We start from the raw sequence: 24,449 nt of genomic DNA, 5'->3' as shown, positions 1-24,449 counted from the left end.
ATTCAATCTGATGTTAACGGCTTGCTTGCCATATATGTTCTTTATTGTGTTGAGCTATGTTCCTATGGTCAGAATTTTTACTCAGACGTGATTTTGATTTTTTAAAGATTTTTTTATTTTATTTGAAAGGCAGAATTACAGAGAGACAGAGGCAGAAAGAGAAGTCTTCCATCCAGTGGTTAACTCCCCAAGTGCCTGCCAACGGCCAGAAGTAGGCCAATCTGAAGACAAGAGCCAGGATCCAGGAGCTTCTTCCAGTTTTCCCACATGGGTGCAGGGACCCAAGGACTTGGGCCATCTTCTGCTTTCCCAGGCCATAGCAGAGAGCTGGATCAGAAGTGGAGCAGCCGGGACTCAAACCGGCACCCATATGGGATGCTGGCAGTGTAGGCAGTGGCTTTTACTCACTGCGCTGCAGTGCTAGCCCCGGGATTTTGAATGTTATCAAATGCCTTTTCTGCTTCTACTAATATAATCCTAGGCTTTTTCTTCATTGTGTTGATTGTGGTGTATCACGTTTGTTGATTTGCATATATTGAACCATCTCTGGGATGAATTCCACTTGATCATGTTAATGATGCTTTTAATGTGCTATTAGACTTGATTTCCTAGTATTTTGCTGAGGATTTTCATTTTTGTATTCCTCAAGGACATTTTTTTTTTTCATTTATTTGAAAGATAGAGCTACAGAGAGAAGGAGAAAAATATCTGCCATCTACTGGTTCCCTCCCCCAAATGGCCGCAGGGCCTGGGGCTAGGCCAAGCAGAAACCAGGAGCCAGGAGCTCCTTCTGGGTCTCCCATGTGGGTCCAGGGGCCCAAGGTCCTGAACCATCCTCAGCTGCTTTCCCAGGTGCATTAGCAAGGAGCTGGATTGGAAGTGGAGCAGCCGGGACTCAAACTGCACCCATATGGGATGCAAGCGCTGCAGATAGAGACTTAACCTGCTTCTCCACAGCACCTACCTCCTCAGGGATATTGACCCGTAGCTGTTGTTGTATACCTTGACTGGTTTTGGTATGAAGGTAATGCTGGCCTCATAGAATGAATTTAGAGAAGTTCCCTCTTCTTCTACTTTATTGAAGTAATTTAAGAAGGACTGATGTTAATTCTTTTTAAAAAAAAAAGATTTATTTATTTGAGTTACAGAGAGAGAGGTCTTCCATCCACGGGTTCTTTCCTCAAAAGGCTGCAATAGCCAGAGGAGCTAAGCCGATCCGAAGCCAGGAGCTTTTTCCTGATCTCCCACGTGGGTGCAGGGGCCCCAGGACTTGGGCCATCCTCTGGTGCTTTCCCAGGCACATTAGCAGGGAGTTGGATTGAAAGTGGAGCCCTGGCCCACTGTACCACAGCACTGGCCCCCAGACTAGTGTTAATTCTTTAAATATTTGGTAGAATTCAGCAGTACAGCCAATTCATCCTGAGCTTTTCTTTGATGGGAGACTTTTTATTACTGATTCAATTTTTCAACTCATTATTGGTCTGTTTAAGTATTCTATTTCTGGACAAGATACATGTGTCCAGGAATTTGTCCATGTCCTCTAGGTTATCAAATATGTTGCCATAGTAATCTCCAACATTACTTTGTATTTCTGTGGTAACAGTGGTAATGTCCCCATTTTTATATCTACTGCTTTGTATTTCAAAACTTCTCTTTTTTCTTGGCTAAGGGTTTATCAATTTTGTTTATATTTTCAAAGAACTGGCTCTTCGTTTCATCAAGTTTTTTAAAAAATTAGTCTCTGTTATTTATTTGTATTCTGAGTTACAGTGTTTCTTTCCTTCTGCCAACTTTGGATTTGATTTATTGTTTTTCAGATTCCTTGGGGTATGGTAAGCAGTTATTTTCTTGAGGTCTTCTCTGGGTTTTTTTGGTTTGTTTTGTTTGTTTAATGCAGGCATTGATTGCTGTAAACTTAACTGTTGATATTGCTTTTGTTGTATCCCATGAACTATTGGTATGGAGTATTCCCATTTTCAATAATTTCAAGAAATTTTTTGGTTTCCTCCTTGATTTCTTCCTTGATCATCAGTTGTTCAGGAGTAAGTTTAATTTCCATGTGTTTGTATAGTTTATAACATTTTTCTTATTATTGATTTCTAGTTTTCTTGAATTGTTGCCAAAAAGATACTTGATATGATTTCTGGTTTTTTTTTTTTAATTTGTTGAGACCTGTTTTGTATGTTTAGTATGTGATGTATCCTGGAAAATGTTCCTATGTGCTTTTGAGGTGAATATGTATTCTGCAGGTGTTGGATGGAAAGTTCTGTAGATGTCTGTTAGGTGCATTTGCTCTAGGATGAAATTGAGCTCTGCGAGATGATCTGTTCATTTCTGAAAGTGGGGTGTTAATGTCCCCCTACTGATTTTTATTAGAGTCTGTCTCTCCCTTTAGGTCTATTGATATCTGCTTTATGTGCTTGGCTACTCCAATATTGGGTGCATATGATTTTTTTAAAGATTTATTTATTTATTTGAAAGGCAGTGTTACTGAGAGGCAGAGACAGAGAGAGAGTTGGGGGGAGGGAGGTCTTCCATCCGCTGGTTCACTCCACAGATGGCCACAACAGCCAGAGCTGTGCCAATCCGAAGCCAAGAGCTTCTTCCCGGTCTCCAAAGCAGGGCCATCTTCAAAGGACTTGGGCCATCTTCTACTGCTTTCCCAGGCCATAGCAGAGAGCTGGATGGGAAGTGGAGCAGCCTGGACTTAAACTGGTACTCATATGAGATGCCAGTACTGCAGCTGGCAGCTTTACCTGCTATGCCCCAGATACATATGATTTTGCAAGTGTTATTTCCTCTTGCTGAAATAAACCATTTGTCATTACATAATGGCCTTCCTGGTCTCTTTTTACTACATATTATTTAAAATTATTTTATCTGATATAAATCCAGCTTTTCCTGCTTTCTTTTTTTCTTTCTTATCATGGCTTATCTTGTTCTATCCTTTCATTTTCAGTCTATGTGTGTCCTTAGAGTTGAAGTGAATTTCTTATATCCTTGGGTCCTATTTTTTAATTCATTCAGTCACTGTTTTAATTGGAGAATTTAGTCCATTGACATTTGAAGTAATTATTGATAGAAAAGGTCTTATTTCTGCCATTTTTGTACTTTTAAAAACTATTTTAATTGTTTCTTTTTGTCACTAAATTAGAAACTTCATTTGTGGTTAAGTGATTTTCTCTAATGATATACTTTAAGTCTTTGCTTATTAGTTTTGATAAAGCTATGTATATATGTTTTTGCTTTGTTGTTACCTTAAGACTTACAAAAAAAAAACTTCTTTGGCTATAACAAGTTATGTTGAAATTATAATGTTGATTATAAAAATAGGAAAAGAGATAAGAAAGCCTAATAAAGCACTCCACATTTGTGCTCCATTCTACACATTTTGCCTCTTTCCATATTGCTTGTCTCTTAACATTTTATTATAGTATTTTTAATTTTTATTACTCCAAGTAATGCTATAACTTACTTACACACCATGTTATAATATCAGAGCATTCCTAATTTGTTGCTATAGTTACTCTTACCAACAAGTTTTCTACCTTCTGATATTTTCTTATTACATGTTTCTGTCTCTTTCTTTGAATTTAAAGAACCCCCTTTAACCTTTCATGTAACACAAATCTGGTTATGATAAATTCTCTTGGATTTTATTTGTCTTGAAATATCTTTATCTCTCCATCATATCCAAAAGATAGCTTTGCTGGGTAGAGTAGTCTTATGGGGGCATTTTTTTTCCCTTCAGTTCTGTAAAAGTCTCATCGCTTTAAAGTTTCTATTAAGAAGTCTGCATTCCAGCTACTTAGGACCTCATTGTATGTTACTTGCTTATTTTCTCTTGTAGCTTTGAAAATTCTCTTTATTTTTAAATTTTGAGAGCTTGATTATAATATATCTTGAGGTAGACTTGGTTGGGTTAAATTGATTGGTAACCTTTGTCTTCCCTGTACCTGAAAAGTTATATCTTTCTCTAGGTTTGCAAAGTTATCTGTCATTATCTCTTTGATAATGCTCTCTACCCCTTTGGCATTCTTAAGTCCTAGGTAGTTAGATTCTGGTGCCTTATTTTGCTCTTTAGGTGAGGTTGTGGTTCCCTGGAACTTCTTGATGTTTGTTGGAGTATGGTGTGATCTGCTCATTGAATGATTAGTTTTAGTATCTGACTTTGTATATTGCTCTCCTTCTAGAAGTTCTAAGAACTCTTTTCTGTTGCTGAGATGGGTTCACTGCCTGATGCTGCAACTATCAGCTACTGGTGATGCTGGTTTGGGTGTAGGATTGCTCAACCAAGACCGCAGAACTCCACTGGGCACTGAAACAGATCCAGAGGCTCAGTCTGCAGGCATGACTTATGGACAGGGACTGTTGGATTCTTTTCAATGTTAGCTTTTATCATCCTTGCACTGAGTTCCAAAACAGTCCTGTGATTCCTTGGTATCTGCCAAGGTTTTTGTAGAGGTGATAGAGGTGTTCCTCAGCTACTCAGACTGGTTCACATCTGGGTCTCACAGTTACCAAGCCCTTTGTAATCTTGGGAGTATACCCAAGGCCCACAAGAGACTGCTGGTGCTACATGCCAAACTAAATCTCTCACCAGGTACAAGTCTCCACCTGATATGAGAGTAAGTCCACTGACACTATCCACAGTCACTGGCCTAGAGATGGAAACCATTAGTATCTACCCAGCATTGGTTTTTACCAGCCCAGCACTGATTTCCAAGACACAGTCCCTTAGCCTCTTCTATCTGCTCAAGGTTGGTGGAAAATGATAAAGGCAGCCCTTTGGGGCCCACAGAGTATGAAAATAATCTTGTGACAGGTACCAAAATAATCTTACCCATTGGAGTGCAGGTATCTGCCTAATACCCTACAAATTTAAAAGCTTAGTGCAAGCATTGGCTGGTTGAGTAGTAGAGTCCTTTGTACTTTTACCAGGTGCTAGATCTTGGCACAGTAAGACTGGCTCTGAGATCCAAGGCATGGTCCTAAATTCCCTTTCCTGGCCTCTCTATGTGGTTAGAGCTTGATTTCCACAGGTAATTGGAGGAGGGATGGCAGGAAGGTTATTTTTATAAGATTTATTTATTTATTTGCAAGTCAGAGTTACACAGAGAGGGGGAGGGGTAGAGGGAGAGGGAGGGAGGTCTTCCATCCGATGGTTCACTCCCCAATTGGCCACAACAGCTGGATGGAAGCTCCATTTTTTTGGGTAGTAGGGTTCAATAGTGGGATGAACTGGGATTCAATTCATCCTCCCTCTCCATCTGTCATCTCTCCATTCTGTATTCGTTGAACTGAGAAAGGTATATGACTTGGGCAACTCTTTACTTCCTGCTTTCTTCAGTATGACTTTTCTTATAACAAGAAAATCTGGCTTATAATCTGGTTTTTGTACCTCTCATGATGGTGACTTGTGTGTATAGGTGTTCACCTTGCTGTATTTGCAGAGGAGTGGTTGTCAGAACTTCTTACATAGCAACCATCTTGGCTCTTCCCCTATTATTTCTTTGAGTACATTTTCTGGACTTTATTCTCTGATCTTCTGAGATTTCCATCCTTATATTTCTCTGCTGGCTGATTACCCATCAGTCCCTGACCGGATTTCATTGATTTTTACTGCTGTGTAGTATTCTATAGAGTACATATCCCATAATTTCTTTTTCCAGTCTACTGTTGATGGGCATTTAGGTTGATTCCAGGTCTTAGCTATTGTGAATTGAGCTGCAATAAACATTAAGGTGCAGACAGCTTTTTTACTTGCCCTTTTAAGTTCCTTTGGGTAAATTCCAAGGAGTGGGATGGTTGGGTTGTATGGTAGGGTTATATTCAGGTTTCTGAGGAATCTCCACACTGACTTCCATAGTGGCTTTACCAGTTTGCATTCCCAGCAACAGTGGGTTAGTGTCCCTTTTTCCCCACATCCTCGCCAGCATCTGTTGTTAGTAGATTTCTGTATGTGAGCCATTCTAACCGGGGTGAGGTGAAACCTCATTGTGGTTTTGATTTGCATTTCCCTGATGGCTAGTGATGCTGAACATTTTTTCATGTGTCTGTTGGCCATTTGGATTTCCTCTTTTGTAAAATTGTCTATTGAGGTCCTTGGCCCATCTGTTAAGTGGATTGTTTGTTTTGTTGTTGTGGAGTTTCTTGATCTCTTTGTAGATTCTGGTTATCAACCCTTTATCTGTTGCATAGTTTGCAAATCTTTTTTTTCCTATTCTGTCGGTTGCCTCTTCACTTTCCTGACTGTTTCTTTTGCTGTGCAGAAACTTGTCAATTGGATGTAATCCCAATTGTTAATTTTTGGCTTTGACCGCCTGTACCTCTGGGGTCCTTTCCAAGAAGTCTTTGCCTGTGCCTGTATCTTGCAGGGTTTCTCCAATGTTCTCTAATAATTTGATGGTGTCAGTCGTAAATTTAGGTCTTTAATCCATGTTGAGTGGATTTTTGTGTAAGGTGTAAGGTAGGGGTCTTGCTTCATGCTTCTGCACGTGGAAATCCAGTTTGCCCAGCACTATTTATTGAATAGACTGTCCTTGCTCCAGGAGTTGGTTTTAGATCCTTGATCAAATATAAGTTGGCTGTAGATGTTTGGATTGATTTCTGGTGTTTCTATTCTGTTCCATTAGTCTATCCATCTGTTTCTGAACCAGTACCATGCTGTTTTGATTACAACTGCCCTGTAGTATGTCCTGAAATCTGGTATTGTGATGCCTCTGGCTTTGTTTTTGTTGTATAAGATTGCTTTAGCTATTCGTGGTCTCCTGTGCCTCTGTATGAATTTCAGCATCATTTTTTCCAGATCTGAGAAGAATTTCTTTGTTATTTTGATTGGTATCACATTGAATCTATAAACTGCTTTTGGGAGAATGGACATTTTGATGATATTGATTCTTCCAATCCATGAGCATGGAAGATTTTTCCATTTTTTGGTGTCGTCTTCTATTTCTTTCTTTAAAATTTTGTAATTCTCATCGTAGAGATCTTTGACGTCATTGGTTAAGTTTATTCCAAGGTATTTGCTTGTTTTGTAGCTATTGTGAATGGGACTGATCTTAGCAGTTCTTTCTCAGCCGTGGCATTGCCTGTGTATACAAAGACTGTTGATTTTTGTGCATTGATTTTACATCCTGCTACTTTGCCAAACTCTTTTATTTTTTTTTAATTTAATAAATTGGAATTTACAAAGTGCATCTTTTGTATTGTTGTGGCTCCCTCCCCCCAAACTCCCTCCCTCCCGCAGCCTTCCCCTCTCCCACTCCCTCTCCCATCCTGCCCTTCATTGAGTTTCATTTTTAATCACCTTCATATACAGAAGATCAACTTAGTATACACTAAGCAAGGATTTCAACAGGCTGCACTCACACAACCGCACAAGGTATACGGCATTGTTCGACTAGTAGTGTTGTTTTTAAGTTTCATAGTAAAACACATAAAGGACAGAGATCCTACGTGGGGAGCCTGTACTCAGTGACTCCCGTTGTTGATTTAACAGTTGGCAATCTTATTTATGACATCAGCAATCACCCGAGACTCTTGCTATGTGCTGTCTAGGCTATGGAAGCCCCTTGAGTTCACCAACTCTGAACTTGTTTAGTCAAGGCCATATCACAGTGAAGGTTCCTTCCTCCCTTCAGAGAAAGGCGCCTCCCTCTTTGATGGCCTGTTCCTTCTGCTGGAGTCTTGTTCACCAGGATCTTTCATTTAGATTGTTTTTTTGCCACTGTGTCATGGCTTCCCATGCCTGTGAGATTCTCATGAACCTTTTAGCCAGATCTGAATGTCCCAAGGGTTGATTCTGAGGCAGGAGTGCTGCCAAACTCTTCTATGACATCAAATAGTTTCTTAGTAGAGTTCTTTGGATACGCTAAATAAAGAATCATATCATCTGCAAAGAGGGATAGTTTGATTTCTTCCCTCCCAATTTGTATCCTTTAATTTCTTTTTCTTCCCTAATGGCTCTGGCTAAAACTTCCAGAACTGTTTTGAATAGCAGTGGTGAGAGTGGGCATCCCTGTCTGGTACCAGACTTTTCCCCATTCAATAGGATGCTGGACATGGGTTTTTCATAAATTGCTTTGATTGTATTGAGGAATGTTTCTTCTATACCCAGTTTGCTTAGAGTTTTCATTATGAAAGGGTGTGTATTTTCTTGAATGCTTTCTCAGCGTCTATTGAGATAATCATATGTTTTTTCTTTTTTCTTTTCTTTTCTTTTTTTTTTTTTTTTTTTTTTTTTTGACGGGAAGAGTGGACTGTGAGAGAGAGAGACAGAAAGGTCTACCTTTGCCGTTGGTTCACCCTCCAATGGCCGCTGCGGCCGGCGTGCTGCAGCTGGCACACCGCACTGATCCGATGGCAGGAGCCAGCTGCTTATCCTGGTCGCCCATGGGGTGCAGGGCCCAAGTACTTGGGCCATCCTCCACTGCACTCCCTGGCCACAGCAGAGAGCTGGCCTGGAAGAGGGGCGACTGGGACAGAATCCGGCGCCCCGACCGGGACTAGAACCCGGTGTGCCGGCGCCGCTAGGTGGAGGATTAGCCTATTGAGCCACGGCGCCGGCCCATATGGTTTTTCTTCTGCAGTCTGTTAATGTGGTATATCACATTGATTGATTTGCGAACACTGACCCATCCCTGCATACCAGGGGTAAATCCTACTTGGTCTGGGTGGATGATCTTTCTGATGTGTTGTTGCATTCTGTTAGCCAGAATTTTATTGAGGATTTTTGGGTCTATGTTCATTAGGGATATTGGTCTGTAATTGTCTTTCAGATCTGCATCTTTTTCAGGCTTAGGATTAAGGTGATGCTAGCTTCATAGAAAAAATTTGGGAGGATTCCCTCTTATTCGATTGTTCTGAATAGTTTGAGAAGAATTGGAGTCAGTTCTTCTTTAAATGTCTGGTAGAATTCAGCAGTGAATCCATCCGGTCCTGGTCTTTTCTTTGTTGGGAGGGTCTTTATTACTTATTCAATTTCTATCTCAGTTATGGGTATGTTTAAGTTTTCTATGTCTTCATAGATCAATTTAAGTACGTTGCATGTGTCCAGGAATTATCCATTTCTGAGATTTCCCTGTTTGCTGGCATACAGGTCCTTGTAGTAATTTCTGATGATTCTTTTTATTTCTGTGGTGTCTATTGTTACATTTCCTTTTTCATCTCTGATTTTATTGATATGGGTCTTTTCTCTTCTTTTTTTAGTTAGTTGGGCCAATGGTGTGTCAATTTTGTTTATTTTTTCAAAAAACCAGCTCTTCCCTTGGTTGATCTTTTGTAATGTTTTTTTTTTTTTTTTGATTCAGTTCTGTTGAATTCTTCTCTGATTTTAATTATTTCTCTTTTCCTTCTAGGTTTGAGTCTGGTTTGCTGCAGTTTTGCTAGATCCTTGAGATGCATTGAAAGCTCATTTATTTGGTGACTTTCCAATTTCTTGATGTAGGCACTTATTGCCATAAACTTTCCTCTTAACACTGCTTTTGCTATATCCCATAAGTTTTGATATGATGTGTTGTTATCCTCATTTACTTCCAGAAAGTTTTTGATTTCTCTTTTGACTTCTTCTGTGACCCACTGTTGTTCAGTTTTCATGTGTTTGCATATGCTCTAGGGATTCCTGAGTTGCTAATTTACAGCTTCATTCCACTGTGGTCTGAGAAGCTGCATGGTATGATTCTAATTCTTTTGAATTTGCTGAGACTTGCTTTATGGCCTAGTATGTGGTCAATCCTAGAGAAGGTTCCATATACTGCTGAGAAGAATGTAAATTCTTTAAGTGTAGGATTAAAAGTTTTGTAGATATCTATTAGATCTATCTGGGCTATAGTGTTGATTAAATCTGCTATTTCCTGGTTGATCTTCTATGAGGTTGATTTGTCTATTTCTGAGAGTGGAGTATTGAAGTCTCCCAGTACTACTGTATTGGAGTCTAAGTTTCCCTTTAAGTCCCTTAACATATCTTTTAAATAAACAGGTGCCTTGTAATTAGGAGCATATACATTTATAATAGTTACATCTTCCTATTGAATTGAACCCTTAATCATTATATAGTGCCCCTCTTTGTCTCTCTTAACAGTTTTTGTGTTAAAGTTTATTTTGTCTGATATTAAGATGGCTATGCTAGCTCTTTTTGGTTCCCGCTGGCATGGAATATCTTTTTCCAACGTTTCACTTTCAGTCTGTATGCATCTTTGTTGGACAGATGTGTTTCTTGTAAGCAGCAAATAGATGGGTTTTGTTCCTTTACCCAATCAGCTAGTCTGTGTCTTTTAACTGGAGAGTTGAGGCCATTAACATTCAATGTGACTATTGATAAGTAATAACTTTGCCCTGCCATTTTCCCAAAGATATTTTTAATATATGCTTTGAACGTCCTGTGATCTTTTACTGGGAGGTATTCTTCTTTTACCTTCTTTTATATTGATGGCTGTGTTTCTGTGTATAACACATCTTTAAGCATCTTTTGCAGGGCTGGATGAGTAGTGAAAAATTCTTTCAATTTCTGTTTGCTATGAAAGGTCTTTTTTTCACCTCCATTCACAAATGAGAGCTTTGCAGGATATAATATTCTGGGCTTGCAGTTTTTTTCTCTTACTACCTGGGCTATGTCTTGCCATTCCCTCCTAGCCTGTAGGGTTTCTGATGAGAAGTCTGCTGTGAGTCTAATTGGAGATCCTCTGAGAGTAATCTGACGTTTCTCTCTTGCACATTTTAGAATCTTTTCTTTATGTTTTACTGTGGTGAGTTTCATTACAACGTGTCGTGGTGAGAATCTCTTTTGGTCATGGTTATTAGGGGTTCTATGAACTTCCTGTACTAGGATGTCTCTGTCCTTCTCCAAACCTGGGAAATTTTCTGCTAGTATCTCATTAAAAAGGCCTTCTAATCCTTTCTCCCTCTCCATGCCTTCAGGAACTCCTAGAACCCGAATATTGGGTTTTTTAATAGTATCCTGTAGATTCCCAACAATATTTTTTAGCTTTCTAATTTCCTCTTCTTTTCTTTAGTTTGACTGTATACTTTCCTGTTCTCTGTCTTCTAAGTCCGATATTCTCTCTTCTGCTTCACTGATTCTGTTTTTAAGGCTCTCTAATGCGTTTTTCATTTGATCTATTGAATTCTTCATTTCATTTTGATTTCTCGTCACTATCACAGTTCCATGTTCTACTAGTTTTTTCATTTCATTTTGATTCCTCCTTAATATTTCATTTTCGTGAGAGAGATTTTCAATCCTGTCCAGTAAGGATTTCTGTAGTTCAAGAATTTGTTTTTGAGAACTTCTAAATGTTCTTATCATAAATTTTTTGAAATCTGTATCTTATATTTCTTCTATCTTATCATCTTCATAATCTTGAATTGGAGTGTCATATTCGTTTGGGGGCATCATAATGTCTTCCTTGTTCTTGTTTCCTCGGTTTCTGCGTTTGTTGCTTGGCATTGTGGAGATATTCTTTGGTTTCTTCTTTTTTTCCCTCACTGTGGTGGCTTTTCTTGGTATACTATGTCCCTAGATTAAGTGGACTGTCTGCTTTTGGTGGATCCTTAGAGGCTTGTGATGGGTGTGGCCAGAGAGCTCTGTTCAGTTCTTCAGGTTTAAGGCTGTGCCAAAGGTGACACACCCAGGTTTGGGGTGGTAAATCTTCTCTCTCTCTCTCTCTCTCTCTCTCTCTTTTGTATTCAGAAGAGAAGTAATTCTGCACAGCTGAGCTATTCTCCTTGAAGGCAGTCAGTGTCTGAGCACTGGCCCCTGTAGGTATAATATTCATCTGCTCTGTCCCAAGGACCACACAAAGGATCTGTGCAGTCCTCAGTGTAAGCTCAGATTCCCCTGAAATCTCCCATCGGGTTGCCAAGGTTACCAAGTTTGTGGCGTCTCCCACCGAGTACTCACGTCTCAAGATATCCATGAGTTCTCTAACACACCCTCAGTTTTTTTTTTCACAGTCTCAGTTCATAAGTTCCACACATTCACTAGGTCTTAACCTCCTGTTATTTCTCCCCACCAGATTCAGGTTTTTCTGCTTGGCTGAGGGTGGGTGCTGCCCTGAGGTGGTGCAGCTTTTATGTATGTCCAAAATGGCACCTGCTCTTTTTCATGCTCGCCTGGAGAGAATCGTGTCTGTACTGGTCCCTTTTATTTATTTATTTTTCTCTCCTCTAGTTAGCCTGGTGAGCTTCAAGCCTCGTTCCCTCTAGGCTCTTCCTGACACTTTCCCACCAGTGTCTCAGGCTACTGATGTTTCACTTCATCTCCCTTTCCAGCACTGATGCGTAGACTCAGTGGCTAGGGTCCCAAGTTGTGGGCACCCGTGCCCTCCACGTAGGTCCACCATGTCCCACTAGTTCCTGAAGAGTTTCCTCTGCAGTTTTTTCCCCTAACTCTTCCCTGAAACTACAGTATCTCCACTTTTATTAAACTTTCTTTTCCCGGATTATCAGTGCGTGCCCTCCCTATTCTGCCATCTTGGAGGACTCCCTTTATTTTCTTTTTTTAAGATTTATTTATTTGAAGACAGAGTGACAGAGATTGAGGCATACACATACACATACACATACACATACACATACACATACACAGAGGGAGAGGGGAAGGGAGGGAGGGAAAGGAGGAGAAAAGAGAGAGAGAGAGCGCTTCCATCCACTGGTTCACTCCCCCCAAATGGCCACATTGGCCAGGGATGGCCAGACCACAGTCAGGAACCTAGAACTCTATCCAGGTCTCCCATGTGGTTGGCTGGGGCTCAAGTATTTGAACTATCTTCCACTGCTTTTCCAGATGCATTAGCAGTGAGCTGGATCAGAAGCAGATCAGCTGGGAGTTGAATCAGCACTCCAATGTGAGATGCCAGCATCACAGGTGGCAGCTTAGCCTTCTGTACCACAATTCTGATCCCTGTTTTGATTTGTTTATTTCGTTTTTGAAGTTTTAGCCTCTTTATTGAAACTCCTACTTTTTTCACAAATTGTTTTCCTGAACTTGTTAAGCATTTCCATGATGGTTGTTTTGAATTCTGTGAGATATTTAATATATTTCCATTTCATTAACATCAGTTTTTGAAGTTTTAACTTGATCCTTTGTTTGAATTATATTTCCCTTTTTCTTCATTTTCTATGACTCTTTGTATCTACATGTTAGAAAAAAGCTACCTCTCCCAGTCCTATGGATCAGCCTTTTATAGAAGACCTTCACCAGCCAGCTTGGCCAGAGCTTCTGTGAACTTCTGAAATTTTCATGCTGGTCTGAATGACCCTTCTTAGTGGCCCCCAAATATCTAGAGTGTCCAGTCCCATTGGTGCTCCTAGACAGGCAGTAGAGAACGCATTTCCTTGGTTGCTCCTGGAGAAGTTGGAATGCCTTGCATCCCCAGGGGAAAGCTGGGAGACAATAATTTGACCCACTCAGTCCATGCTGAGCTGGGGACAGGAGCTATGGTACATGCCTACATGCTAGTTCAAATTTCCACTTGTTTTCAGAGTCTCTAAGGTATTGTTATATGCCATATTCTGTCAGCTCTCTGAAATAGCCAAGAAGCTAGTCCCTCAGCACTTGGAGAAGTAGGGTATTAGATATATGGTCCAATTTCTCCTGTACTCAGGTGGAAGCTGGGGCTTTGGATTCTCTCCAGATCCTATGGAACTGTGTTGAGGGTGTGTGTTTCCACTTATCCTACTTGTTTCACTATGGGTAGTTTCACACTCACCCAGGTTACAGGAGCTCTTTAATTAGTCTTGAATTTCTCACAAAGGGAATTGATCCTTGTATTGCTGTTGATTCAGTGTGTCCATGGATGGAAAAGAGAGTTCAAGACTTTCTGTTTCTGTCTTCTTGCTGATACCAACCTTTCCCTTTATTATTTCTTAAAGCTGTATTTGAATCTATAATTTTCTCAAATTTAAAATTTAATTTGATGTTTAAAAAGAGACTGGAGTTTGCTCAAGTCCAAAGTGCCTCCTCTAGCAGAGATCTTTCTGCTGGAAACTTTACTCTTCAATTGTATGTCCAATCTTTTTAATGTCATCAAAATTACATTGCTTTTAAGATCTTCCCATGTACCAGCCTAATATTTTCTTGGCAAAAGTAAAAAAAGAAAAACTTTGACAATCAATTCTTTCAGCTAAACTTAGCCACTAACAAACTTCTTGTTTATTCAAGGTTCTGGTGTGGCATGTATAACCGTTTTGACAAAGGTCTGCAGCCCAAGCAGAGTATACCAGAGAAACTCCTGGAATTTAAGAAACAAAGAGCAGAACTGGAGGAAGATGTGCACAAACTACAAAAGGTGAGGAGAAAGGTCTCAAAAAGAGATCTTTACTCCTCTCTGTGTAGGCTCTGCCCTCTTGTAGTTGAATTGATACTTGCAGAGGTCTGCCTGGTTGACTTATTATACTCCTTGGCTTCTGAGTGTCCTATGTCTATAAAGTTCCAGGCATAATTTCTTTTCTTACTTCCTAAAGTGTGGTAAATGTTGCGCTCTGCAAGGTAAGCAAGTGGATTGGTGCCCTTGTGGGATCTGGGTAGAATGATTAGGAGGATCAAGAGGAATGACAAATTAATCACATTGGCATTTGTTATCAGTCAAAAGAATACCACCTTGAGTTAACTGATGGAACAATGAAATTGTTATATTTCAAATTAAGAAAATTTTGTAAAAGAATAATGTTATCTCCTTTGCATTTAGATTATAAACTCTGCTCATTGATTGTGCTGTGGACACTTGCTTATAATTACAGGTTAAACAAGTCAACAAGAATTTTTTTTAAATGATAAATGCTAAGCTGCTTATGGAATTTAGGGATCACTAAGGATTTGTCTGAACCACCAGGGAGGGACATATCTTAGAAAAGAATTCTTGGAAAGGGTGTGATGTTTAGGAACTGGGTGTTAACCCACTTTAGGCCAGATAAGGCATAACTTTTTCTGCTCCCTAAAAGTAAATAAATATCCTTTCTGTGAAAATAAATGTTTTGTGATTACATCAGATTCCAAACTTTTGGAGGCAATAACCAGTTACTTTGTTCCATTTTAAAAATGAAGAAAAATGAAGCATGACTTAAAATAGTAGGAAACAAGCAGCAGAAGTGAGAAGCAGGTACTTAGGGCTTCCTGCTTCCTCTTTTAGCTATTAAGCAGGTCCCCTACTCTAGACCCAACCCACTGACTTAGCCTTGCCTGATTCTTATTTGTTTAAGATTTTTTTTTAAAGGCAGAGCATCAGAGAGAGAAAAGCAGGATGGAGGAGGAATTTTCCATCTGCTGGTTCACTCCCCAAATGACCACAATAATTGGAACTGGGCCAAGCTGAAGCCAAAAATTTCATCCAGGTCTCCCATGTGTGTGGCAGGGGCCCAAGCACTTGGGTCATCATCCCCTGCTTTCCCTGGCACACCAGCAGAGCTGAATCAGAAGCAGTAGCCAGTACAGGAACCTGCACTCCAATATGGAATGCCGAAGTTGCAAGCAGCAGATTAACATGCTATGCCACAACACTAGCCCTACCTGCCTGATTTTTGAGAATCAGATTCATTTCTGATAGACCTAAATCATTCTATGTAAAGACTTCCTTTAAAATATACATCCAAGTATGTGTGTGTATACATATATGTATGTATATACATATGTATATATATGTGTGTATATGTAACTTTTCTTAATGCAAAGACAAGAACCAAAATTGCCCATAATATTACCCAGACAGCCTGATGTTTGTGATTTTTAAAAAAGCGATATACATGAAAAGTTAGAAAATGAAGATTACGCTAAAGTACAAAATGAAAAGTTTAATAAAATATACCCCCTACCAACTACTCATAATGGTACCACTCAAAGATTATCACTGTTTTTATTAAAATCACTGTAATTTTATGATTTCTAGGGAAATGAAAATGATATGCCTATATACCAAGGCAGGAAGAACTCTTAACTAGAGTCCATGAACTCACAAGTGGCCTCAGATGGGCTCCTTAAATTATGCTTAACATGTGTATTTGTGCACATGTACTGCCTTTGCACACACATGTAAATGCATGCATTTTTCTGAGGAAAAGATCCATCATTTTCTTCAGATTTACACTGGGGCCTGTGACACCAAAGAATCACTGTTGTTAAGTATCAGTGAATCATCATGTCATCCTTGAAAATAAAATTATACATTGGCAGCAACATGAAGTAGTAGGCTGGTCATAGACTGTGACATTAAGAAGATTCAGTTCTCCACTTCCTAAATTTATGAGTTTGAGTGACCCACTTAACTTCTCTGAGCCTCCGTTCCTCATTTGTAAAATACAGCTAATGCCTAACTAACAGGTTTCTTAGAAGAATGAAATGACTTACTCTATGTAAAGTGCCCAGCACATAAACGTATTCAATAAATGTTAGTAGTCCTCTTCCCTGCCTCCCCAATCCCAGTAATGTTGCAGTTGATTTCTCAGCAATGTTGCAGTGGATTCATTTCTAAGAGGAGGAGCCTGGTAGGGGCAATAGACGCGGAGTCACCACAGAGTCACCACACAGACCCCAGGAGTCGGGTGAAAGTGGGCTTGAGGCAAGCAGCCGGCAGACTCGTTTATTTCAGTTGGTACAACATCTTATATAGCCAAGACCAGCCAATCTGGTCAAGGGGCTTTCTATGCCCCAACCAATCATAGCCTGTTGCCAGGCAGTTTCCAAAGCCATCCAATCACAGCCTGTTGCCAGGCAGGCTCCATTGCCAGGTGGGATTCAAAGCCATCCAATCACAGCCTGTTGCCAGGCAGGCTCCGTTGCCAGGTGGGTTTCAAAGTCATTCCTGAGTAACTGACGCTCGCTTGCCAGTGGCCACGTTGGCATGGCCTTCTCATTTCACCACACAGTAATAAAACTGCATTTTATAAGAAAAGATATCCTTGGCCTGGCATTGTGGCACAGCAGGTTAAAGCCCCAGTCTGCAGTACCAGCATCCTATATTGGCACGAGTTTGAGTCCTGGATGCCCCACTTCCGACCCAGCTCCCTACTAATGTGCCTGGGAAAGCAGTGGAGGATGGCCCAAGTCCTTGGGACCCTGAACCCACGTGTGAGACCCATAAGAAGCTCCTGGCTTCGGATCAGCTCAGCTCCAGTTGTTGTGGCCATTTGGAGACTGAACCAGCAGATGGAAGACCTCTCTCTTTCAAATAAATAAATCCTTAAGAAAAGAAAAAGAAAACTTATATCGATATAAGACCTTTGAGGTTCTTTAATGGTAGATCTTTTAAAACACTATGGCATGCCGGCGCCGCGGCTCACTAGGCTAATCCTCCGCCTTGCGGCATCGGCACACCGGGTTCTAGTCCCGGTCGGGGCACCGGATTCTTTCCCGGTTGCCCCTCTTCCAGGCCAGCTCTCTGCTGTGGCCAGGGAGTGCAGTGGAGGATGGCCCAAGTGTTTGGGCCCTGCACCCCATGGGAGACCAGGAGAAGCACCTGGTTCCTGCCATCAGATCAGCGCGGTGTGCTGGCTGCAGCGCGCCGGCCGCAGCGGCCATTGGAGGGTGAACCAGTGGCAAAGGAAGACCTTTCTCTCTGTCTCTGTCTCTCACTGTCCACTCTGCCTGTCAAAAAAAAAAAAAAACACTATGGCAAATAATAAGGAAAAGATGTTGTAGAAGGGGTGAAAAGATGATTTGGTACCATATGACAGAAACAGGATCTTTACAGATCAGTGTGATATTTATCTAATTTTTCTCCTGTTATTAATTATTTTAAACTATCCCTTGCTCCTGAGACAGAAACTGAAAGGCCATGATGAGCCACCAGAAGAAGGCTGTACATGTACTCACTATGGAAAGTTATTATCCCGGCAGCTGGGAAGTTCTTTTACCAATCCTCTTGGCTTTATGGGTATTGATGGAGACCTGAATACCTTGATGAAGAGCGGCACCCTGTCCATGGAAGGATGTCCCCGAGCTCAGGTGGATCAAGTAAAAAGCCAGTGTGGTGCCATCCACCATGGTTGTTGTAGGGTTGTGGACAGCCTTGGGGCCCTAAATATCTCTGGGGAAGTGGGCCTCCCTGGAGCCATGGGCTGCTCTGGAGACATGGGCATCTCTGAGGCCAGGGGCTTCTCTGGAGACGTGGACATCTCTGAAGTCACCTTCATCTCCAGAGATATGGGCATTGTGAAGGATACAGGCATCTCTAAAGACACAGTTATCTCCAAGGCCAGCAAGAAGAAGGCAGACTCCGACAAGCAACAGTGAGCTAGCTATTCAGCTGCTTCCATGGTACGTGCACCTGCAGCAGCCACATGATCTTTGTCCCAAAGAGGGCTATATTACTTTTCCAGTTTGTTTAAATGGTTGGGTCCAGGGCACCCCTCCTCCTGACTTAAGAGTCTGGAAGGGGATTTAAGCCAGTTACTGATTAGGCAACCAATAAACGCATGTTAAACCCTCCAGAATTGTAAGCAAGAGAAAGAATATGTTATAGATGTTTCCTTTCAGCTGAGATGCTTATGAGGCGGGATCCACCATCCATTTTCCTTAATGATCAACATCCCTAATTTTCTGTCTTCATTTCTGTAGCCTGAAAGTGAAGTAGAAATATTGTGACAGAGGAAAATTACTACCCTATTGAAGTTGATGGAGAGATGATATGCAGCAGGGAACTGTGAATGCAGAATATTTTAAAAGAAAAATTTACTTTAAGATATGCTTAATCATGAGATGTTAGCTAATGTTATTGCCCATAGAGACCTCAACAGTTGCCTGAGACATAAATTAAAATGGCCCTTAATTGTTAGAATGAATGCATAGGTGTTTGGTGGTTTAGAACAAATAAGGAAAGTTTGCTTAAGTTACAACACTTGCTTTCCCCAGTGCTCACACATCTAGGTCTTGTTATAATACTCAGCCAATCACCTTTTTTATCACCTTTTAGCCCATAGTTAAACTTCAATCTACTACAGTCTAAAATGATCGTTTCCAAATTAATGGGGTCTGATTTAATAACATTGATTAATAGCATTCTCAGTATCAGTTCAATAATTAACTGAAAATGTCAGTGACATGTTCTGAGACATGTTCTGTTTGCTCATCTGAACTTTTGTGAAATAGGCCCCCCACTTAGGTCTTTTTATGAAGACCTGTAGTTTTGCATATGTAGACATCACATGAAGTTTGTCAATTTTTAGTCACAATGAGCACTACTTTTAAAAATTAATACATTTGTCACCTTGTGCTAATATATACTTTTGAAAAAAAATCCCACTGTTAGAACAGCTCCACATACTCTTGGGGTAAAAGCATATGTTGTTTAAAGACCAGATATTTCACCTTCAGATTGATACACATCTTACCTATTGAATAGTTATTCATGGTTTTGCTACTATCACAGGCTGAAGGTAGGGTAGGCCTCAGACAGTTTGGGTCATGCTGTATATATTGTCAGCATTTCTAGAACTCAAATGCCAACATAATCCAGGTCCTCACCCAAGATGTCTATTCCAAATTCTCTGTCTGGTTTAAGCTCAAAAATTACTGTCACATCCAGTTGTGAACACATAAATCTAAATCTAAAGAATCACCTTATTAGATATTTTTCTCAAAAAGAAAGAGGTGCCTTTTAATTTGTGTTTAAATGTAGAAGAGGGCCAGGGTAACTCCATTCCTTCTCCCTAGCTAAACTGTGGACCCAAAGTAACCTTCTGCTTGAGAAGAACTCTAAATCATTTTGGTTGTCCTTTTTCATAACTAAATAGGAGCCATTTTTCTACCTGCTTCTTCTTTACAGCTGCCTGGATCCTATAATTTTTAAAGCATTAAGATGGTTTTCTATTGTATCTTTTCGTTCCTCTTCTTTTTATAGATAGTTCCCTGGCTTATATAACTTATATCATCAGATGTTGCCAGTTCTCATGTGACTTGTTCCATTGGGAAAAAAAAATTGGGGTTTATGCACATTGTTTTGGTCTAGAGGTTTTGTTAAATAAGTTGTGAAAAAGAGCTACAGTACCAGCCTGTCACAAATATTTTGGATCTTACTTTACACCCAGGGCTTTCTCCCATATCTGAATTTGTATTTTGCTTTCCATTAACTAGCATGATATTCCAGATCATGTGCTGAGGTTTTTTTTCTGGGGAGAAAGAAAAATGGGAAGAAATAGTAGATTTTGAAAATCCTATGAAAAAATAGTTTTAAGAGTCTCATATTTATTTCTAAAAGACCTGTACAAGGGTAGTACATGGTATCCAACTTTATTTCTTAGATCTAAAACAAAATCAATAGTAAAAGAAGATCTTTTCAATAAAATTCTAAACTGCAAAGGCAAAATCAAAAAGTTTTAAAATACTTATTTGTTGAGTGTCTAAGGCCATAGAATGGTTTTAGCCTCAAATTCTGTGATATCACCTTGTTTGGTCTTTTATTTTTTATTCCCCAACATAACCCTTTAATGTTTATGAATACCATGCATAGAACTAAGGAAAGCCTTTTGAAAACCCTGTATTTATTCTCAACACCAAACACCTCCTTGTTTAACAGCTGGATTTAAAAATCTGACAAAATAAAAAGATTCATAGGAATCCAAATGTTTATGTACTAGAAAAAACTCAGTAACTATCTATAATCAAGAGCCCAGCAATAGAGACTCCCAAGGGAATATTTCCAGGAGTACTAGAAAAGACGATTTATTAATGGCTTTCATACTGTCTTATAGCATGTAGGCTGTGAAAGAAATGTGACCCCTTCCCCCACTGTCCTACCCTTCCAATTATCCAAGCAGAAATTCCATTCTCATATGACTGTCCCATTTAAATAGGAAGGCATTTAACCACCTGCCACTGTCTCATCCACTAACATGACCTCTGCCTGTTTGCTACACAAGTTTCACAGGTCACTGCTTATCTTTTCTAAGGGTGAGGCAGACCCTGTTCTATGCTTGTGGCCATGCTAAGGCTCTACATGGACACCTTTTTAAAAATTCATTATTTTTTAGTTGATGGAATGACAAGTTTATCACAGTAGTAAAGCAATCCTAAATAACAAACTTAAGTAATAGTTAACAGTCTTTTTAGAGAGAAAACGGAAAGAAAATTTGAAATAATGTAGAACTAACAGAGGGAGAATCTAAAGCTTGTGTGGTACATGAATTAGACAAATATATCCTTGGATAGTCCCCTCAGAAATTTTGTTTGAGGCTGGCACCGCGGGTCACTTGGCTAATCCTTAGCCTGCGGTGCCGGCACCCCGGGTTCTAGTCCCGGTTGGGGCACCGGATTCTGTCCCGGTTGCTCCTCTTCCAGTCCAGCTCTCTGCTGTGGCCCGGGAAGGCAGTGGAGGATGGCCCAAGTGCTTGGGCCCTGCACCTGCATGGGAGACCAGGAGGAAGCACCGGGCTCTTGGCTTCAGATGTGCCGACCGTAGCGGCCATTTAGGGGGTGAACTAACGGATAGGAAGACCTTTCTCTCTGTCTCTCTCTCTCTTTTACTGTCTAACTCTGCCTGTCAAAAAAAAATTGTATTTGATTACCACAAAGTCAGTTGTCATGGCCTGCCAACATGCATGGATCATGTTCTGTCTCACACACCTCACACTTCGCTGGAAGTGAGACCTTCCCCAGAACACTTCAAGCCGAAAGGAATCCAGATCTTAAGAGGTGCTTTTCAAACAAAATCTGTAAATATTTAAGCTTGGCCTGAATTTAGCAGAAAGAAAAATTTAATAACTAAGGATACACATGTCAGATCTTTGTTACTTGTTTTCACTAAAAACAAATACCTTTTCTTGATGCTATTAGGCTTTGATATACCACTGGCAAATCTTTGTATGCAAGTATTTTATACAGTGGCCTTTTTTTTTTTTTTCAAACAGTTGCATTAGGGAAATATAAGTTACCTTTAAGAAAAATACCTCAAAAGAGATTTACTATATTTCACATTGGTTTAAACCTAGAAAGCCTAGTCTCACTTTTTCCTTTAATTCCCGATGTGTATGATTTAGTGATATTTATACCAAATCTTTCCCCAACCCTCAGACCTCTCCCAGAATTCTATGTGCGATATAGACTGGTAAGACCCCAATCAAATCTTTCAAGTGCCAAATCTAGACCTGACTTTTGATATAAACATGGCTTAAGCTTTGAATTTTTTCCTACCCAGCTTTTTTTTTTTAATAATGTGAGTAAATGGCTGGCCTGTCAGGTAACACTGAACGCAAGGGGAAAGATTTGGGATCATAAAAAACTCTTGTATATTGTTCTTTCAGAGGCATTCTGTTTTCAAAACATTTGATGGCATCATAGAAGCTTTTCTAAGGCAAAAAAAAAATACTTTTGAAGTCCTACAGAACATGTCTTCTCTGATTCCCTGGCTGTGCCTTCCCCTTAATAGGAAGTATGGTTGTAGTCACCAATCATGGCAGCCCATATCTCTTCTAGATATTAATGCAAGTAAAAATATGTTAACTTTCTCTGTGATTTGTGACTTGGGTTCCAAAAAAGGCAAGTGTGCTTTGAAAGAAACTGTCTAATTTAGGCTGATACATTTTGCAGTGGCTGGCAAAACATGTTAAGAAGTTGGCATGTGTGAACTAGTGGCTTCCATGTTATCTGGTGGCCTATCCCTTGTTCATGTTTTCTAAAGCTTTGGATGTGACCTAAAAGCTTCTTTCTCTTACAAAGCTTTGTTGCCTTTCAAACATTTTCATAGCTTTGTGCTTGGACTCTTTAGAGGGCCCTACATCAGCTCTCACAGAATGCAAGTTTTTGAGAAGGTGAAGGGAGAGGAGGAAGATAGAGAGTAATACAAAAATATACCTGGCCAGTTAAACAAAAAGAATATCTACCCATTCATGACGACTAGCATTACAGTTATTTAAGCTTTCCTGTGCTGCTTGAGATTAAATTGTTCACACTAAGGACTAAAACAAATTTTCTTTTCCATTCAATAATGTGAATAATATTTTTAAGCTTATCTTTTATACTGATAGAAACTCTTTCCTTGAGAATCTCATGAGTTGTGTATTTCCTTTGTCAACACATTTCTCTGCTGGGGTATATATATGGTCCTGGGTTTTCTCTTTTAGAGAGTCAGGATGGTAGGTGGTATTCTTTCCCCTTACTATGTTCCTAAAATAAGTAAGTCCTGAGTCCCCTCTTTGCTTCTGTAGCTGAAGTATCCTCATTGGACTCCTCACCTGTCAGGTGAGAATATGTTCACCAAAGTCACTAAATGATCACTCTTCAAAGACCCATGTCCCTGGTTACACCTCACATGCAGTTGGCCACACTAGCTCTTATAAAATATATATAATTCTTAACCTCACTCATATTTTCAGACAGCGTGGTTTCTGTATTTTGTGAATATCAATGGGAATGTAGAGCACATATCCTAATTCTAAAACAGAGCATGTTCTGTATTCCAATTTTAACAGTGCCTCAGCTTAGGAACAGCTACCAAGCTCAGTCCTTTCAGAATGTCACTCAGAGTAAGACTGTGTGTGTGTTTGTGTGTGTGTGTATGTTTACTGTCTGGTCTCATAGGTCATTTTGAGCATTTCAGATGAAAAGAATTTGTCCAAGAATGAAAATCTCTTTTAGTGCTAAACATCTAACTTTGATATTGTCCAGCTAAGTGCCATCAATAGTTTAGGAAATACCACGCCAGAGATATAAAGCAAAGCAAAGCAATTGGCCTTTTCCTTGGGATGTATTGCTCAGGCAGCTTTATTAGATGTAAGAAACAAATTTATGACCAATGTTAAATGCACTGTGTCAGTGTTAGCCACAACCGATGTATAATTCAGAATCCAAACTGTGTAGGTTCTTTGAGAGTCTAACTGTAGCCCCAGGTTTACAGAATTACACTATCACAGCATCTCAAGTGTGAATTTGCCAAGGTACAGCTGTGTGAATGATTGACTTTAAACTTCCTGTTGTGTATCTTGAGCCTGTTACACCACTGGGGTATGGATGTATAATCCAGTCGGGATTCACTGCCAGTTGTTTTGTCCAGTACCACAGAGTACGTTGTCTCCCTTCTGCAATTGTGTTCCAGTTTAAAAATGTTTGATTTGTTGATACAGTTTTCTTTTATTAAAATTAAAAACTTTCAATCTTATGTCTGTGAGGTTGATTTGTATTAGCTACAAATAGTACCAATATTGACACGCTCCCAAAAAATTGTATCCCAATCTAACCTCAATAGATGGACCACCTTAGGTTAAATATGCCTGCTGATGTGAAAATAAGACAAGACAGGTATGAAAGAGGTCACCTGTCTGAACAATGCTATGGAGCACATCGGTATGTAACCAGCTGTGAAGACAAGACTAACACCAACTTAACTCACAAAAGTGTGCTGACAGACTAACAGTTTGTTCACATTGGGGACAGATCTGTTCAGGGACAAGAATCCCAAATTTTGCCCCATGCCCAGCAAGAATTCCTAGACATGGAGCCTCGTGGACTCTGGGACTATGTACTACAGGCT

General features: G+C 40.0%; 1 protein-coding gene across 8 annotated transcripts in view; it reads left to right on the top strand.

Annotated features, from left to right (window-relative positions):
* MTMR8 (myotubularin related protein 8) overlaps positions 1–24,077 on the top strand; it is a 134,288-nt gene extending 110,211 nt beyond the window's left edge. For 7 of the 8 annotated variants that reach the window (XM_089323756.1, XM_051827744.3, XM_089323755.1 and 4 more), the window contains 2 exons: positions 14,159–14,285; positions 17,750–24,077. In XM_089323756.1, coding sequence (XP_089179882.1) covers positions 14,159–14,285; positions 17,750–18,220 — 598 coding nt within the window. In that variant the 3' untranslated portion in view covers positions 18,221–24,077. Of the gene's footprint in view, positions 1–129; positions 2,828–14,158; positions 14,286–17,749 lie in introns of those variants that run through there. The other variant, XM_089323757.1, reaches the window with a different exon arrangement.
* Positions 24,078–24,449: the final 372 nt, after the last annotated feature.

Source organism: Oryctolagus cuniculus, chromosome X, assembly GCF_051225735.1.
Source record: "Oryctolagus cuniculus isolate XC-2025 breed Fujian yellow rabbit chromosome X, ASM5122573v1, whole genome shotgun sequence".
Lineage (NCBI taxonomy): Eukaryota > Metazoa > Chordata > Mammalia > Lagomorpha > Leporidae > Oryctolagus > Oryctolagus cuniculus.
This window is presented reverse-complemented; position numbering and strand designations above follow the sequence as displayed.